Source organism: Sceloporus occidentalis, unplaced genomic scaffold (assembly GCF_023333645.1).
Source record: "Sceloporus occidentalis isolate IW3139 unplaced genomic scaffold, rSceOcc1.0.p SCAF_4, whole genome shotgun sequence".
Classification (NCBI taxonomy): Eukaryota; Metazoa; Chordata; class Lepidosauria; order Squamata; family Phrynosomatidae; genus Sceloporus; species Sceloporus occidentalis.
The window spans coordinates 93069278-93087931 of record NW_028316984.1 but is presented as its reverse complement, the minus strand read 5'-3'; the positions used below and the strand labels follow the sequence as shown (position 1 = coordinate 93087931).

Genomic DNA, 18654 nt, shown 5'->3' with positions numbered 1-18654 from the left:
CAGCCAAGGACCTGCTGAGCCAATGCTAGGCCATCAGAAGCTACATTGAATCCAAATCTCTCCCAGTCACAGGACGCTCATTAGGACTACCCACCCTCTGGCTTAACTTGTTCTGGCATGGACTGGAGGAGATTTAGAGCTAGTGTAACTGTCCTGTTCTCTTAGCCCTTTCTATCTCTGCTTCCTTCTGGGCTCTTCTGCCAGAAGATCTTGGCATGCATCCACACTGTACAAATAATGCAGTTTGACATCACTTTGTAGCTCCATCTTAGGGAATCCTGGGATTTGTAGCTTTGTGAGGCACCAGCACTCTTTGGCAGAGAAGGCAAAATAACTTGTAAAACTACAAAACCCAGGATTCCCTAGGATGGAGCTACAAAGTGGTGTCAAGCTGCTTTATTTCTACAGTGTAAATGCACCCTTAGCAGAGTAGTTCTGTTAGTGGGTTGCTCTGCAAGAAAATGTCTTTGATCATCTACAAGATGTGCCTTCAGAAGAGTCTTCTGCCTAATCCTAACTCCCCAGAGGTGGTGCATCTTTGAGTTAGGATTGTACTAGGCAAGAACAAACTCATTCCATAAGAGGTAGAAGAGTCCAGCCCTGTAGTTCACAAAGTACAAGGGCTAACCCTCCGGTATAAACAAAAGCCCGTGATAGTGTACCGTAGTTGTTTTGCTCTCTGCATGTTCTAACAACAGACAAGAGAACTACAATTATATCAGTGGAAAAAATAACAAGGGAAATAATTTTTTTCAGCATGTTTTGTGCTTGTGATTTAATTTTTTAAAATAAAATCCATGACTCAGCAAATGGTTTGTCATCAAACACTGGGTTGTCAGCACTACAGAGTGCAATGATAGTATTTTGCAAGTATGCTATTACCACAGGAAAAATGAGCAGCAAATGAAATGGTTACAGCAATGAAACATGTTTTATTACATCTTGGTAAAGATGTGTGGCTTTTGAGTCGTAGAGGCTCTGCCTTGAAATTGTCTTTGGCGTTTAGTAATATAGATATTCATGATCTGGGAGCTGAGGCTGCAGCCAAAAAACTTTTTCTGAGTAGCACAGTAGTAAACTTTGATTTGTATCTCTTCCATTGTACCTACTCTGCATGTGGATGAAAATTTTAGTGCTTTGTGAAGGTGAATGATTTATAGTTCCAGTTAAACAGTCAGAATATTTGCTGGAGGAGTTGAAAGTATTTCCCCTCTTTACATATGCCACTGTAAAGCTGTAATACTGCTCCTAACACTGTGCAGTTTGGGCAAGTAAATCCATTCATTCCTCTCATGAAATCCTAGCCTTGGGGCCAAACAGTTTTCATCTGATTAGCAGTATCCACTGGACTTGCTTGGATGAGTTACTTTCCAGTTCGGCTGCTGCAACTCCCATGCTACAGCATGCCCAGAATCATTAAATAATGCATTATTGATGGATCTAGCTTCCTCATATTCCAAGACGCCCAATATTTACTACATTTAAGATTGATTAAATGAAGGACAAATTACGTTTTGGAATGGTTCTATCTTATAATTCTGAAATGTCTTTGCTAATGCAGAGAAAACTTAGTAAACCAAATTATGCCCTCCATCACCTCCTGAAACAGCTTCAGACAAAGAGGGTGCATCACTGATATGCCTGAATCCTCTTTCCAGGACCGGTTGTGACTCTGTGGTTAGCTAGGAAGGGGATCAAGTCACTGACAGAACTTCCAAATGTATGTTGAGAAGGATAACTTCACAAAAGGCAGAGGACGGGTTGCCAGGTTTCATTGTTGGTTGGCTTGTAATTTGAAGAATAATATTTCATAACGCTTATCTCAAATGTGAAGCAAATATTACCTACCCAACCCATCCCCTGTTCTTCTGAAGTCTGGGATTTTAATCCAAGAACTCAATCTGCACACACTGACAGGTTTCCAAATCTTTTTTTATTTGCTGCTGCACCTCCTTCCTTCTCCTTCCCTGGTATCTGGCATAGCTATGGCAGGAAGCCAGGCAACAAGGAAGACTCAGTTTTCTCAGGGCTTCTGAGAGATGCCAGGATGGGAGAGAGAGGCAACTGGGGGCTCACATATAGGAGAGAGTGAGAGGCCATAGATTCTAAAGGCAGACAGACAACTACATGGGGCCAAGGGCCCGTTTTTCCTGGCGGGCCACACCTCAGGAGAGCAAAGCCAAATACTTTTATTCTCCTCTGTAGGCCCTCTCAAAAAGTGATATCGCATCCCTTCCTGTTACATTTTGACAAGGACTTCAGAGAATTATGGAAGTATTGGGGGACAGTATGAAGTTCTTGGGTGCTTATGTGGATGTCCCCCCCCCCCCCCCATATAGTTTCTCATGTTAGGTGACGTTCAGTGTGGTTTGGAGACGAAAAGGTAATTTTAAAAAAATTGGAGTGACTGGTGGTGAGAGTCAAGAGCTGCAAAACTGAGGTCCAAGGGCTGCAGGCTGCAATTTGCCCACCTTGTTATAAGACTCAGAAGAATGGAGGGATTGGACTCGTATGACAGTCATCAAGTTTGATCTCACTTGGAACAAGGTATTTCCAGTTATGGAGCATGGGAGAAAATACCTCATCTTATACTGAAGCTATTTAAGATATATGAGGGGGGCATCACAATTTGTGATACATATATTTGAAGACTGAAGACTCTTTCATACCACACAATTACAGCACTATAAATCCACTTTAACTGCCATAGCAACAGCCAATGCAATTCTGGGATTTGCAGTTTAGAGAGGGGCCTTTAGGATTCAGATTGTTGGAGTGCCTCACCAACCAACAAATTGCAGGATTCCATGGAATGCAACCAAGACAGTTAAAGTGGAATCACAGTGATATAACTGTAGTGTGAAAGATTCTCAAACTTGAAATGCAGATTGGTGGAAGAACAGGAGGAAATTGGTGGTATTTTGCCTATCACCTTTGACCAACATTGCTGTTGGTCATATGGGGTTTGGCCATTTGGGGTGAAAATGTATGCCTTGGAACTTGTGTCAAAGCAGAAAAGAACAAACATTGCAAGTGCATGCTTTTGATTCCCACATAATTCTTCTTCAAGCAGGCTTGTTTAAAAATACACACAGAGAAGAGAAAAATGGGAATACTGGTAAGCTAATTCATAATAGTATTGTGTGTTGTATGTACCACCTTACAATAAAATCTCTTTTAAAAGGCTGGAGGCAGTACATTTTTTACTGTGTTACATGTTTCCTGTAGTCCTCATGAAAGCCTACTGTACCAACAAAAAGATGCCTCCGACAGGCTCAAAAATCACTTTATAATTGGGATAGAAAAATACTCAGTCTGCCAAATCAATGTCTTACAATGACTACTCTAAATTTTAGGGGGTTCTGTATTCTACTGTCTCTATAACTCATACTGAGTAGGTTACTGATTTTTGTACTGACTTTCTTCCAAGTGGATTAATATGCACACTCTGTCATTTTCCCTTCCTTTCTCTCCCAAGATTCATACAATTAATGCCACCTCCTATTAGTCCAAAGCAATATGTCACAGCAGTTCAGGACTAGAAATGCACATCCATGCAAATGTGCAAGAAGAAATTTGGCAGACAATTTATCTACTCAAGCTGGAAAGCGAACAATCCATTGGGATTATGACAAGCCTCTCCTATTGTGCTGAGGACAAAAAGAATTTTTAAACACAAGGATTTCTGTGATTAATTGTAGTAAATCTGGACCAATTACAAACATCAAGGGAGGGCCCAGAAGAATTCAAGCAGATGAGAAAGTGCAGCGCCTACTGCAAGAAATGCTTGTTGATCTTGTTTTTATTATTATCAGTGTTAGGTTTTTCAGGGAGAATGAGAGAAACCTAAGTACTTGGAAGCAGCTAGTAGCAAATAAGTTAGTTTGGCAGTGGCTAAATAAATTAGATTACAATTGCAACAAAGAATAATGTCATCCTTTTGCACCCTAACTACAACTGTTTTTAGTTCCTTTAATAAGTTTGTGTGGGTACACGTGAAGGATCCAGGGGCTGCCTCTACCCCAATTTCCATCTCCAGGACGTCTACAAGCTGCACTCATTTTTTTTTTAAAAAAAACATGTAGGTGACCAGAAGGTAACACAATTCCTACATGTATGGTCTCAATACCTAGGCATGATTTGTAGCACAGAACAGTGGGATGCAGGATCCTGGTGTATGCTTTCCTCTCTTCCCCACAAAAACCCAAGATAATTAACCTGAATCCTGCTGTTAGTCCCAGCTAGGGTAGGCCCATCAGATTAATGAGATTTACTTATATGTTGTCTCTTCATTCAACAAAGTGATTCAATGAGTCTCTTCTAGTTGGAATTAACCAATAGGATTCAGACCATTATTTTTCTGGGTGCTAGGCTTTGAGCTAATTACTGTCAACGTTTAAAGCCCTCCATGGGCTGTCCTCTCCTTACTTATCAGACCTTATTTCCCCTCACCTTCCCACTAGGGCCCTCCGTTCTGGTAGTCAAGGTCTGCTGTCCCAGCCCAGGATTTCCTCTGCCCCATCTCGGATTCGCCCCTTTTCACTTGCTGCCCCTCACTCCTGGAACCTTCTTCCCCCACGAGCAAGAGCCATCACTTCTTTAACCAGCTTCAAAACGGAGCTGAAGACCATCCTGTTCAGAGAAGCATTCCCAGGCATTGCATAATTGTCACTTGCTATTTGATGTTCTTTTGTTGTCTGTTTTATTGAATCATTTCCTGTATTGCTATGTATTTTATATGTATTATCTTACTAGACAGGCCCCTTCCCCACCACCACTCCCTTCTCCTTCTGTGTCGTGTCTTTTTAGATTGTAAGCCTGAGGGCAGGGAACCGTCCAATTAAAAAGACTGTATGTACAGCGCTGTGTAAATTTACAGCGCTTTATAAATAAAGGTTAATAATAATAATAATAATAATAATTGGATGTGGGGCTCTAATTTTAAATAGCAGGCTCTGAGAGAAACCGGGATGTGCTCATGCAGTGGGGAGAATCTAGGGCATGGAAGGGTGTTCAGCTTCTGATGACTAGATTCAGTATTTTGAAGATGTGTGTCTGTACATTTGTTAAAAGACAGAAAAAAACTGAAATCAGTAAAAGCAGGCAGCTATATGCAAACAAAATGAGCCCCCGTTGTTTTGAGCTTCCACCTGGAGGCAGTAAATAATGTTAGTGACTGCACCTCCAGAACATTCTTCAGTGCAAGGCATGTAAGCAGCAGAATAACTAGAAGCTATCCCTGGGTGTGGGAATCTAAGGATAGTAATAATTTAAACTCTGATAATAGATCTGTTTCTCTTAAGTAAATAGAAAGTGGGTGGTTTCCTCGAAATGCTTTCAGAATCTATGCCAGAGAACTGGAGGGCATCTGAAGCAGATTTGGGGGGAGAAGGAGAAGATATAAGCGAGATATTCAAAATGAAAAATTAAAAGCTTGGGCTCCCAAATTCTGCAGTTTAGTTGCATCGCCAGAAATAAGGTCGCCTGACTTACAGTACTGGGCTGGCCTGATTGCCATTGACAGGGGAACCGCGGCTTGCTGGCTGTTCCTCCCGGCACAGAGCAGCTCCAGAATGCTGAGCACGGGGCTTCATGGTCCAGGATTGGCCACTGGCCAGGGGAGGGGAGTACTTCCTCCCAGCATCAGGGACTTCAAATTCCAGAAGGCGCTGGGAGCCAGAAGTACCTCCTGATTGGGCGGTGTCAGAGCCAGTCACTGCCCAGGATGGGCTGAGAGGCCGGGAGGCAGGACTTCTCCCTCATTCCAGCCTCTCATTGAGTAGGAGGCCTATTTAAGGCCATGTGGTGCTCCTGAACAGCACCATTGCAGCTTGGCTCTCTCCACCCACTCTGCCTATATTTGGAGCAAGGTTTGCTGTCACAACTTCATGGGTGGTATCATAGATCTTGGATCTGGTGGGCGTGATTTCCAGGGCTGTGTAGCACTGGATTGGGAATCTGAAGGGGACATGGGGATGTTGAGAGCAATGCGGTGTTGCCACTGTGGGGCAACATTGATTCAGCTTCTCCCAGTGACAAGGGGCAGAGATGGGAATAATTGAACAACCAGTTATTCAGAGTTTCAGATGGGTGCTTAACCGGTCAGCCCCTTTGTCATCCCGAAGTCTGGCCATGACCACGCAAATGGGTTCATCGATCAATGAGGTATTGATGGATGACAGATCCAGACCTCATGCTCTGAGGCCAGTCCTATGTTATAGTTGTTTATAAATAAAGTTGTGGCCTTTTTCCTTCTAATTGCTGTGTGTTGTGATTATTCCAGCAGTGGCTTCCCTCCACAGCATTTTTTTTATTTTTATAATGATATGATTTGTCTGTGATGCAGACAAGGACTTGTGGGCTATGAGAAATGTTGAAAAAGCAAGAAATGACACCCCCCCCCTTTACTTTTTTGCTCTGGATGTCTGGCAGTATATGAAATAAATCATTTTCCTTTACTTGAGGCATCTTTCAATATGCCAGAATGCACAGCAGAGAAGTAAGGAATCTCAAAGTGTCAACTGTATAAAAATTCCAGACAAAAATGCTGGACATTCCATTTAGCATCCCACTATCCTCCCCCAAATTATAATGCAAATAGCCTTACATGTTTCTAATCACTCTCTAGATGGAGCAGTTTAGTTTTCTTTGCTTAAACAATTTTTCTTTTACTAAAATTTGTAGCCCAGTGCTACTCAACGTGATGGTTCACGGACCAGTGCCAGTCCACCAACTGCCAGCCGCTGGCAATTTTCCAAGAAAGTAAGAAACAAGTGGAGTCAGTGGGCTCAAATATGGTGCCTGTCCCTGACACACTGGAACAAAAACTGGCAGTCATCCACATCAGATAGCTTGAGCAGCACAGATTTAGTATATCTGCAGTCTGTCTACACGAAGAAGAGCAGATTTCATGTAGATTAATTTAAAGACAAAGCTGTAAGCCATTTCCAGTGCAGCTAAGGGGGAGGACTGTTAAGACATAGGAGCTGGTCTGTGAGTAGAGTCAATGGCAACTAGTGGCTCTCATGTCACTGGAGTGATGGATCCACTTCAAGTTTTAGTAAAAATGCTAAAACGTGGAGTGAATTTGCTACCCACATGACATGGTGGTGCAGTGGTTAAGTGCCTGTACTGCAGCCACTCACACACAAACCACAAGGTTGCGAGTTCAATATGAGCCAAGGGCTCAGGGTCAACTCAGCCTGGCATCCTTCCAAGGTCGCTAAAATGAGTACCCAGCTTGTTGGGGACAATCATCTTACACATTGTAAACATAGGGAGTGCTTAAGTGCACTGATAAATGGTATAGAAATGTACTTGCAATTGCTATTGCTATGGGAGGCATCTACCACCATGATGTAAGTGGCACTAAGCAGCCCCAAGGACTGATTCCAGAATGAAATCCTTCCTACTATGCTGTAGTTCTAAGCCAGACAGATGTACTTACGGCGATGGATAAAAGATTAAAAGAACAATGAAAGTGTAAGCTTACATCTGTTTGTATGATGCTCCATGCATTAGTGAGGCCAATGTTTCCATCAGTTCCATACAAATGAAGCCCTTTCTTCAGGTCCCGCTGAGCATACTTATCAATCTGGAAACAAAGCACATACAGTTGCATATAAGTATGCAAAACTTGAAATCGCCAAAATATGATATTTTCAGCTGAGATTTCCCTAGGAAACCACGATGATGACTGCATTGAAAGTGAGGTGTGCATAATTGTCGCAAATAATGAAAACTTATGCATCAGAGAAACACTTTTTTTCTGATCTTGGAACTATTGCCCAGTGTAAGACATACCTAATGGGAAAGTAACTTGAAGTAAATATTGTAACAATTTCCGGAGGGATAGTGCTGTTAATCTGTTCCAGCAAATACAATACAGAGTCTTCTTAATCTTCAAAGTCACACAAAGCTCTCTGTTGTCTTCAGTTAATCAGTTCTTCCACACATTCACTCACAACCATCACAATCTGATTCTTTATATTTCAGATGCATGGGTTCATCTCTGGCTTTTTTACTGTTTTGTTTAAAGGCAGTTTTGCAGAGATAATACTTGCCTTTTTCATTTGTGCAGTTTTACTTCACATTGTATAAGGAGAAAGAATGTCCAAATATAAGAGTGTGTTGCACTGTTCAATAATTTACTATAACATGAAATCTTCTAGACTACAGATATACCTCAGTGCAGACATGTGTGACCTCCACAGATTGGTATTTGTAATGTCCAAATAGTACAATGTTTAAAATTGATAGGATTGAAATTACATAGTATGGCAGGGGTGGAAACTATGAGTCTCTCCAGATGCTGTTGGCCTACAACTTCCAACATTTCTCACTATTGGCTATGCTGGCTAGAGCTGATGGAGACGTGCCCAATCCCCTTATACTACACTACATTTATGTGCAGTTTCAAGGGACACTGTCAGGTGGACTATGGGTATCGGAAGTCAAATGTAACCCTCCTTCAGAACTTCCCACTCAATCCAAAAAGGTTATGGGTGGAGTCTGTGCATGTGGGAAGATGGTGTAAGTTGGACTTAATTGTTAATTTACTACCAGGAGGGAGCTTTCCTGGCACTCTCCATGGCCAGTCAGTGGCTGTCTGAGTGGAGAAGACAACTGTGGTCAGCGGGTATCTGGCTGCCATTGTAGACCCTGGAAAAATCATTGTGAAAGGTGGTGTTGGATTCTTTCTTGCACAACATTATAAAAGGCTCTTAAGACCTGCTTAAATCCTGGGGCCCATTCACATTTACATTTTTGCATCATGGATCCCTGGGCCTCCTTGGCGATGCCACCCTGAATCAATCAGGTTCATATTTCCCACTATGTTTACCCTGATTGAATTGCTCCTTGCCATTCACACTGGAACGGGAGGGATAAGGTGGTGGTGGTGGTGAGAGGGGGCAAGGAAGAGTGGGATATGGTGGTGGCAGTGGCAGAAGTGAGGGGGTAATAAAGAGGAGGAAAAGAGGAAGAGGAGGGATGCAGCATTGGTGGCAGAAGTGATGGAGGCAAGGAAGAGGAGGTAGAGGAAAAGCAGGAAGGAGGAAGAGGAGAGATGCGGCAGTGGCAGCAGTGAGGGGGCAAGGAAGAGGAGGAGAAAGGCGGTAGAGCAGGGACATGGCAGCTGCAGCGGGGGCGAGGGGGCCGAGGAAGAGCAGGGAGAAGGAAAAGGAGGGAGGAAACAGTTCACATCATCTAGATTGATCCAGTACTGCATACTCACTACTAAAGATCTGGATCATTGCAGGAACCCCAAAAGAACCGGTATGCCCCAGGTTAAATGGGTGTTTTTGCATGCCCCCCACAAACTGTACTGAGTGCAGTTGGGGCTAACATGAACTCCACTGAAATAACCTGGGTTCCACACTGGGTTATTTCGTAGTGTGAATGGGGCCCTGGTTAGACAAGTGTGAGTCAACCAGAGGATTCTTGCTTCTGCTTCCGCTCACCCTCCACCACCCAGACATGACTATTCTCTTGTTTTTGAACTGCACTTCTTTCATTCATTTTATTGTTATCCACCTTGAGTCCCATTTTGTGTTTTTTAAAAAAAGACAGAGTAGAAAGCCAATACATGAAGAATCTAAGAACTCCCTGGATGAAGAGGGATATCTATTGTTTAGGAATCCAGTTAATTGACTGCAAAGTAAATCTCATTTGGAAAATGAACTGTGGAATTTAAAATAAAAGGAAAGGGTTTCAAAACAACCATGAAATTGAGGGCATCTGACAAGTTGTGCTAGCCTGGGAATAAAAGCAGCTTGGAGACAGTTCTTAATGTTTAAGAAAATGGCTTTGTTATAGGAAGGCACTATATCAGCCTATGTTTTCTCTGCAGAATAACATGGAAGAGGCTGCATGCCTTGGCTCAAAGACACAAAAGTGTGTAAGCAGCAAATGTAAGGAAATTCAAAATGCCAAGATTGCTTTTCTTCAGTCCATTCTGCAAACCATTTGACACACACAGCCAGACAGCATAATAATCCCTCTGACTAGAATTCAGATGTTGCCCTACTTAATGTAATCTGTGTGCTGTGTTTCAGATCAATAATTTTTAATAACCCCAAGTCAACATTTATAAAATGCCTGAAAGGTCCACAGAAATATATTTGTTAGCTCAGGTGCGCCAGAACACGTTTTCTCATTTTACCGTAACAGATTGCTTAACCGTGCATTTCTGCTCAACACTGTGCCATGTAAGAGAACCACTCATGTGCAACTTGTACAAAACAAAACCAGTAGCAGCAGGTGACAGTATCTGGAAGACACTCTGGGAGACCTTTACCACTGCCTAGGACAGGAGCCTTAAGAGCCACTCCTGATGGGCTGAAGATACTTTAGCAACACATTCAATGCATATCAATGTGCAGTACTGTGGAACTATCCAGCTGCTCTTTTCCCCATTATATTCATAATATAAACTAGGAAAAGATGTATGTGTGTGTTGAATGGACTCTTTCTTTCCTATTCAAGAAAGAGGACACATACCAGTTACTGAAGTGGCATCTAAGAATAATTAACACGTTTTTGTTGTTATCTTTATTTGTATCCTGCCTCTATCTTCCCCAAAACTGGGACTCAATGTGGCTTACAAATTTAAAATCATGACAATATAATTAAAAACATGCAGTGAACATTAAGACAGAATTAAACGACTGACCAATTTAAAACATACACTTTTAAGTTTTTTTTTTTAAAAAATAGCAATTAAACTAGCACAGAACACTCTTAGAGCCCTATACTGAACATGTGATACTGAGTTACATGTCATCTCTCCCACATCAAAGGTTTGTTAGAGCTGCTGTTTATCTCCAAAAGCAATGGGGGTCTTGTTTGAATGAGATCCTGTATCAGAATCTGGTTCCTTAGCCCTTAGCATCACAAGACTCTTCAAGGACCCCTCCCCACATATTCCAGTGCACACATTTGTCTCCTTAATAGTATTATTACTATTGTCCAGCCCAGGGCTAAACCAGCCAAAATGATTTTTAAAAATATTTTCTTTTCTTTTTGCTGAGTTCACCAGCAGCTTTCCCACAAATTCTCACCTGTAGACAGTAATGTTAATTTCAGGCCCCGCTGCTCTCTACAGCGTCACTTTTGCTCACCCATTCTCCAATTACTGGGATCCCAAGCAGCAATTATTTTATTCTGAAAGTGGCTGCCTAGGCAGTGTCTCAATACTGGTAAGTAAATATTTCTGACCTTTCTGATGATTGCTTCCCTCCTCCCACTAACAAGGGAGAAGAAGCTGTAAAGAAATGACAAAATATCCAATTGTTTCCCACTGGGTGAAACTTCTAATTTCATGCCTTGATAATCATTCTCCACAGATAGCGCGGAGTTGGAAATTGAATGTAAATAGAGAACACCTAATCTATAAGGTCATTTGCAGGAGCCCAGATTCCTTCTGGGTAAAAAGATGTGATTGATTGTTCTACTGGAGGAGGACAGCTTAATATTGAGGTGGGACATTATTCAGTATATGGACTTGCCATGAAGGTGAAATATCCAGTGCCTTATTTTAAGAGGGAGGCTGTACCAAGTTTTGGACATGAAAATATTCCAAATTAATACCTGTCAAGGGAGAGGTCAATTTTGGACCAGTTGTTGAAGGCTTTGGAAGATATCCAATTAACTACTGAACCTATACTGAAATCTTTCAATGCAGCTACACTCCAAAATTTGCTCTGAAGGTCTGGCAGTTCCTCCAGAAGAGGGGACTGCTGGGTTCATGGGAATCTGTAAAGGCTGCATCCCCCATTTCTGTCAGCAAGTTCCTCTGATGGATCAAAAGCTTTCCATGAATGGAAAAACATCTCAGTTCACAGAAGGCTAAGTTAGGGACCAACACCACTATTCCTAGAAATGTACGATTCTAGAGAAGAAACACTTTTTGCATCCATATGTGAGCAACAGTCCACTGTTGACACTGGCACATCAGATCCTGTAAGAAACTGAAGACACCAGTCACTCAACCTGCCTGTTAAGAAACCAAGCCTTAACTTGCTGTGGGGGGAAAAAACCCTAATAAAAACACCCACAACCTAGGATGAACATGTCACTAGAGATAAAATTCCAATTAGCCACCACAAAGGATACTTGAGGCAGAAGGAAATCAACAGGGAAAGTCATCATTTCCATTGTTAAACCCTAATGACCACTGTACAATTTTAAATTGAGCAGAAGGAAAATACTGAGTATATAATCCCTTGAAGAAATTGTCAGTCGGCAAAGGAAGAACTGTTGGTTTATGTGGAGATGAAAGACTTGGCCATATGCCCATGGAGCCACTCGATGGAGCAATCTCAAGAGAATAACCTTTGTGTCAATTATTTGTATAATTCATTTAGCTCATTTAAAAGCAAATGAGGAAAATATATGAATACAAAAATTATACAGTTTGAAAACTAAAAATGTAGCACTCTCTTCTAGCCTACCATAGATCTCCAGACCCTGCAAACTGACCTACTTCTACAGTGATTAGTGTACATAGTGGAATTTGCAGATTTCTGCTTAGGCTTCTATCTCAGTTACTGTCCTTAACATAGGCCCGATACAGACGGGCACGAAGCAGTGTGACAATTCTAGAGTTCCGGATCGTGCAGCAGCCGCACGGTCCGGAACTTTAGAACGTGCTGCTGCCATTATCATGGCAGTCTCCCGTCCACACAGGGGGCGCCATGATGACATGTGTAATGTGCAGCATCCACACGTCATGCAGAGGAAGTGGCATCATAAGGCTGCATCACAGCCCTTATGATGCCGCAAATAAGAAGCTGTTCAAGGCAGCTACTTCCTGGCAGCGGAGCATTGGTGCAGCCACTACATGGCCCCACCAATGATCCAGAGGAGAAAGGGACTGCCACTTTCTCCTATGTAGGGTCAGGGTGCCAGGCGGCATGAAGCCAAAAGGGCACTCCTTTTCCAGGCTAAAGGGAAGCGGCATTTTGCCAGATTGGGGCCACAGGGCTGCACGTGCTGTTACTGTGGCCCCGATCCAGCACTTCCAGTGGTGGCATAAAGCTGTCTTTTACCAGGCTGTCTGTATATAGCCCCATAGATTTCACCAACAGCCTCATTTCTACTGCCAACCTTGTGTGGTGAAAGCTATGTGCATGTTCCTCAAGCCATGGAAGCAGAACTACATTATCGGGCAGCACATGAAGATGGTGGCTTACTGACTGACTGACCAAACACCACACCCTGGACAACACTGTGGACATTATGTAACCTGTACCAAGGTTTATTTCTCTGTTGCATTATATTATGTTAGTTGGTCAATATGGCTTGGAAAAGAGTATGAAGCTTGTGTGAGAGTAGTAAAATGTGGGATGAATTTGCCTATGGTTGTCAAGTGAGTGGGAGGTGCTATAAGGATGAAGTGACAAGAGTGAGGAGGAGAGGAGGAGGAGGAAGAGGAGCAGAGCCAGATAAGATCAGAGTCTGGAAGAAGGCAAGATGGGAAGGACTGAGTGCTGAATAGTAAGACTGTCTGAGGGTCAGATCATGATAGTATACATTGGACAATGCATTAAAAAAAAAAGACAACAGACAAATAAGAGCTCATCAGACATGTTCAGGATAAGCTAGATCCATAGGATTGACTCAAGTATAAGTGCTGGAATGTGAATAAAAATCAAGCCACACAAAGTGGGTTCAAGATGAAATTTGCATTGGGAGTGCATATGAAATTGTAACACACTTTGAGAATACAATCTGCCTTCCTCATATGTGGGGGATCTATTCCGGACTGCCACCCCGCATATGGGGGAAAGAGCATATGCTCAAGCCCCATAGAAAACAATGGGGTGCGTGCTTGCGGAATGGTGCGGGGTGTGCAGCGCATGTACGTAACCCATTACTTCTGTGAAGGCATGCCTTCTGCATAAGCTCAAAGCCACCGAAGGCAAACCCATCTATAGGGAGGGCCAACTGTACTATGCCATATAAACGTTGCATATGTATCCTCTTCTCTTCTCCTCCTTCCAGGCTCATCAAAGTAAAATCCCTAAAATGGTTTTAATACCCAAATTGGGATGCATCTACACTGCAGAATTAATGCAGTTTGACATCACTTTAACTGCTGTCTCAACACTGTGGAATGCTGGGATTTCAAGTTTTGTGAGACATTAGCACTCTCTGGCAGAGAAGGCAAAGACCTAGTAAAATTACAAATCCCAAGATTCCACAGACTGGAGCAAGTGGTGTCAAACTGCATTATTTCTAAGTGTAGATGCACCTTTGCTCTTAGGACATATGAAGAATAATAACAGCATCTCCAGCCTGGATGAAATGCCTCTCCCTGCAAGTGTAACCACAATTAGATAGGATACAGATATGGATAGGTTGGGGCCACCATCACTGCTGTTTTTCTGTACTCACATTTAAGTTTGTGAATACCCAAATTGAAATGAAAAAGACTCTTTAATACAATGGATATAAAATATTCTTCATGTTCAAGGAACAATTCAGTTTTTGCTCATTGCGAAAAGAATCAAATCAAGGGGGAGAACTATTGAAATGTTTCCTATTGCTATAGAAAGAACAATTTATCTCTATCATGCAATCTATGTGTCTGATCCAAAAACAGAAAATAGAGGGGAAATTTAACAGATATACCATCGGTAGTTTCAGCAGAAAGTGACTTAGTTTTATATCTGATTTTATGAGGTTAGGGCAAGACAAATATTTTTCTCTTGAATACTGTAGTGAGGAAATCCCTGGGTAAGCATAGGGTTTGTGGGGTTATTCAAACTGTCTCTGTTACTACAGAATTGCTTGCCCTCATCACTTTTCTGATGTAGTTATTGATATGAATAAGCAACAGCTCAGAGACAATGCCTCATATGCAAGATGCATTTTGTGTACCTCTACAGTATTGCAAAGAATAGGCAAACAAATATGTGGGAAACAAACTAACAAAAACTTTAAATTGCTTTTGTAGCTGTACATTAAACATGAAACAAGAAAGGGATGAATGCTGTTTAAATATGATTGGGTACAATAAGGTGACTGGAAAAGTTAGCAGCTGCTTCAAAATGACAGAGCTTCAGGAAATTCTTCTAAGCGATGTGGCACCAAAAACAAAAGAAAAGGGGAAAAAAAAGGAAAACGAGTGCAGTTTGTATCTTGAGCTAAAATGCTTGTAACCTACCTCATTTACTCTTTCCCCTAAGCTTCCTGTTGGGAAAAGTGAACAAGAGATGGTTGTAGCAAAGGAAAAGTACTTAAAATGCAGCTGAAACTAAAAATCCCACTATCTAGAAGATACTTTCCTTAAGTGAGAACAGTTCATATCTGGAACAAGGAGATACCTGGAAAATGTTCTTGCTCATCACCTGGTTCTCCAGCAACATGGAAATGGTTGTTTTTTGGAGAAGGGAGTGCTGCATATGAGGTGGGTTTGTAGAGGATGTGGACTTCTGACTTACATCACAAACATAAAAGTAAGTTGCAGTGGCCTAAGTCTGAATTTTGTTGTGTACCTTCAAATTCCTGACTTACGGCAATCCTAAGGCAAACCTATCATGGGGTTTTCTTGGCAAGATTTGTTCAGAGGAGGTTTGCCATTGCCTTCCCCCAAGCCTGAAAGACTGTGATTTGCCTAAGGTCACCTAGTAGGTCTCCATAGACAAGGGGGGACTTGAACCCTGGTCTCCAGAATCCTAGCCCAGCACTCAAACCACTCCACCATGTTCGCATTCAGACTCTGATTAATATTACTACTTCTTCTTCTTCTTCTTCTTCTTCTTCTTCTTCTTCTTCTTCTTGTTTAATTTTCTTATATCCTGCCTTTCTCCCAATATAGGGATTCAAAGCAGTGGACAACAAATATAAAACAATACAATTTAAAAGCAGTACAACAACATCAAAATATATAAATATAAATGTAAAAAAACCAATTAAACAATTTCAGGAGTTAAAAGTTATAAATTAAAATGTAACATGTTAAAATACAAACCTTAAAATGTATATTGCATAACATTTAAAACCCAGCCCTTGTCAACTGAAAAGACCTGACTGCACAAACACGTTTTTACCTGGCACCGGAAGGATAGTAGGGATGGTGCATCCTAGCTTTTCTAGAGAGGGAGTTCCAAAGCTTGAGAGCAGCCACTGAGAAGACCCTTTCTCTTGTTCCCACCAAACATGCCTGAGAGGGAGGTGGGACAGAGAGGGGGGCCTCTCCAGATGATCTCAAGACACTAGTGGGCTCATACAGGATGCCAGCCATCTTGTTCAGATTTTCAATTGAGGCAAAAATTTCAGTATCAATACAGGAAAGATTCCTGGTGTATGTACATGTAGACGTGTACATGAGCACAAGCATACAGTGCAGCACAATGGATAGATTCACAACCTCTCTGTATGTAGTGCTGCTCTCTCAGTGTTGGCACACTGCAAATTCTGTGAAATAAGGCAAATGGGAATTCCTCATAGACAGACAGACAGACAGACAGACGATAGATAGTACCATCATAAGTAGCAAAGACTATGAAGATAACAGGAGAGGAAACAAAGAATGCACAACGGGCCCTTGGTATCCTCTGGGGTTTAGTTCTAGGACCCCCATGGAGACCAAAAAATGTGGATACTCATGTGCCATTATATTCAATGGTGTAGTACAATGATGTCCCTTATATAAAATGGCAAAATCAAGGTTTGCTTTTTGGATTTTTTGGGGTGGTGGTGGTGAATATTTCCAAGCCATGGATGGTTGCATTGTAGATATGGAGGGTTGACTGTACTAAGCTCATGATTTTTTTCTGGTACACTACAGACTGAATCCTTTTGTTAATCTCGTAGGATTAATATTATTTTTCCAATGTGTTGACTCAACATTCAACAATTGATTCAGTGGGTCTATTCTATTTGAGTCTAACTACTAGGGTTCAGGCCTATTCAAGGATGTGAACTTTTTTCAGGGTCGCATAATGGTGGCAGGAGAAGGCCAACATAATTTGCTGGCTCTAAGCAGTCTATCTCTCCAGTGCCTTGCATCCTTCACAGTTCCTTTACCTGGGCCCTTTTTTCTTTGGCACTGTCAGGACAGTTACTCTAGTAACTGTCCAGACAGGACAATTATTCCAGTATAGGGTACCAAGAAGGATACCAGCCTGTGGAAATAAGTCCACTGTAAGTGGGTAAGAATATATGGGTTAATTGAAGAGACTGAGAGGCTTAGGGGTGCGTACCACACCGGGTGACACCTCAGAGAATGGTGTTTGCTTGGTAGGGCAGTACACCCAGAGGGATTTGTGCTGCTACTAGGCAAGCAAGGAAGGAAGCTGTCCCTTTCTTGCTCACACAGTGGCTGTGCCTGACCCCAAATGGGCCCTCCAGAGGCTGCAGCACTGCCCCCCTCAGCAATGGCCACTACTGGAGGAGGTGGTGCCTTCAGAGTCTGGCACGGCTGCTGTGTGAGAAGCCAGTCCAGGCCCTGAATGGGCACTCTGAAGGCCAGTGCACCAATGCCTGCAACAACTGTCTGGCTGCCCCTTTTCCCCAATCTGTATAGCCCCTGAGTTTTCTTAAATGCTGGCTTCTTTCCCCAAAGCATCTCAGAATGGGAAGCAAAGTGCAGCTTGAATGCACAAACAAGGCAAGGAGGTGCCAACTCCACTTGTAATTCCATCAGAGCATCAATGTACACAAACAGCCCATGAGATCAGTTATCAAAGTCAGCATTTGTCACAGACTTAAAAGTTCAGATCTCTCTTTCACAAGGGATCGTACACAGAGACAAGTGGGAGTTCATGTTCATAATGTGAGAGATGGCATGAGTGTTTACAGATCTCATCTAAAAGCAAGGAACAAATATAAAATCATGAGTCACAAACCACCTGCAACAACCATTTGTAGGATCTTTCACAGGATATATACCAATCTGACATCTTAATGGCAAAAACCCACCTCACCATTTAAAAAAAAAAATCAATGCAATTTCTTTATCTTTATTCCTCCCCTCTTCTTGTTGGTGGTGAGGATCTAAGGCTACAACATGTCAACAGCAATGCTAATTAATTCATGAGTAAAAAAGGATTTGCAGCCTCCTGTCTTTCTAATATAGAAGTGCCTTGAGTGCAGAGGGCCACTTACGTGTCCCCAAAGAAAAGGAAAAATGACAAAAGTGGGAATGGATTTACATAACATTTGTAAAATGCTGATCTATAAACATATGTGTAAATGTGCAAATAATAATTTCAGTTTAAGCAGAAGTACATCTCCCCATAACAGGAAGGCTGCACGTGATGCTACCTGCTGATGGGCAACTTCATGACTCCTGCTCACCCTCTAATGGTTTTTTATCTTCAGAGCAGGAATGAGCAAAGTGGGACCTTAGGGCCACCTTGCTCCCAAGACTTTTTGCATCCTTCAGGTCCCTCCAGACTCCACAGATTGCCTTTTTTCTGGCCCTCCCCTCAGGTATATTGCCTCTCCAAAAACGTCCAACAGTAGCAATTCAACTTTTAAAAATGTTGCAAGACCACCTTGTACTATTAGCATCCAAAACAAAACAGCCTAACTTTTCAAAAGCAGCATTGGATTTCCAGTGACTGCTGGACTTTTGCTGTTGTTGGAATTAGGGAAGATCTATGCATCTCCTTAACTGTCATAGAGTAGAAAACTGGCCCTCAG

General features: G+C 42.2%; 1 protein-coding gene across 11 annotated transcripts in view; it reads right to left on the bottom strand.

Moving 5' to 3' along the window:
- Positions 1-18654, bottom strand: part of LOC149314349 (tetraspanin-4) — a 771146-nt gene that overhangs the window by 10943 nt on the left and 741549 nt on the right. For all 11 annotated transcript variants that reach the window (XM_089520921.1, XM_089520920.1, XM_089520922.1 and 8 more), the window contains one exon: positions 7493-7594. In XM_089520921.1, coding sequence (XP_089377047.1) covers positions 7493-7594 — 102 coding nt within the window. The remainder of the gene's footprint in view (positions 1-7492; positions 7595-18654) is intronic.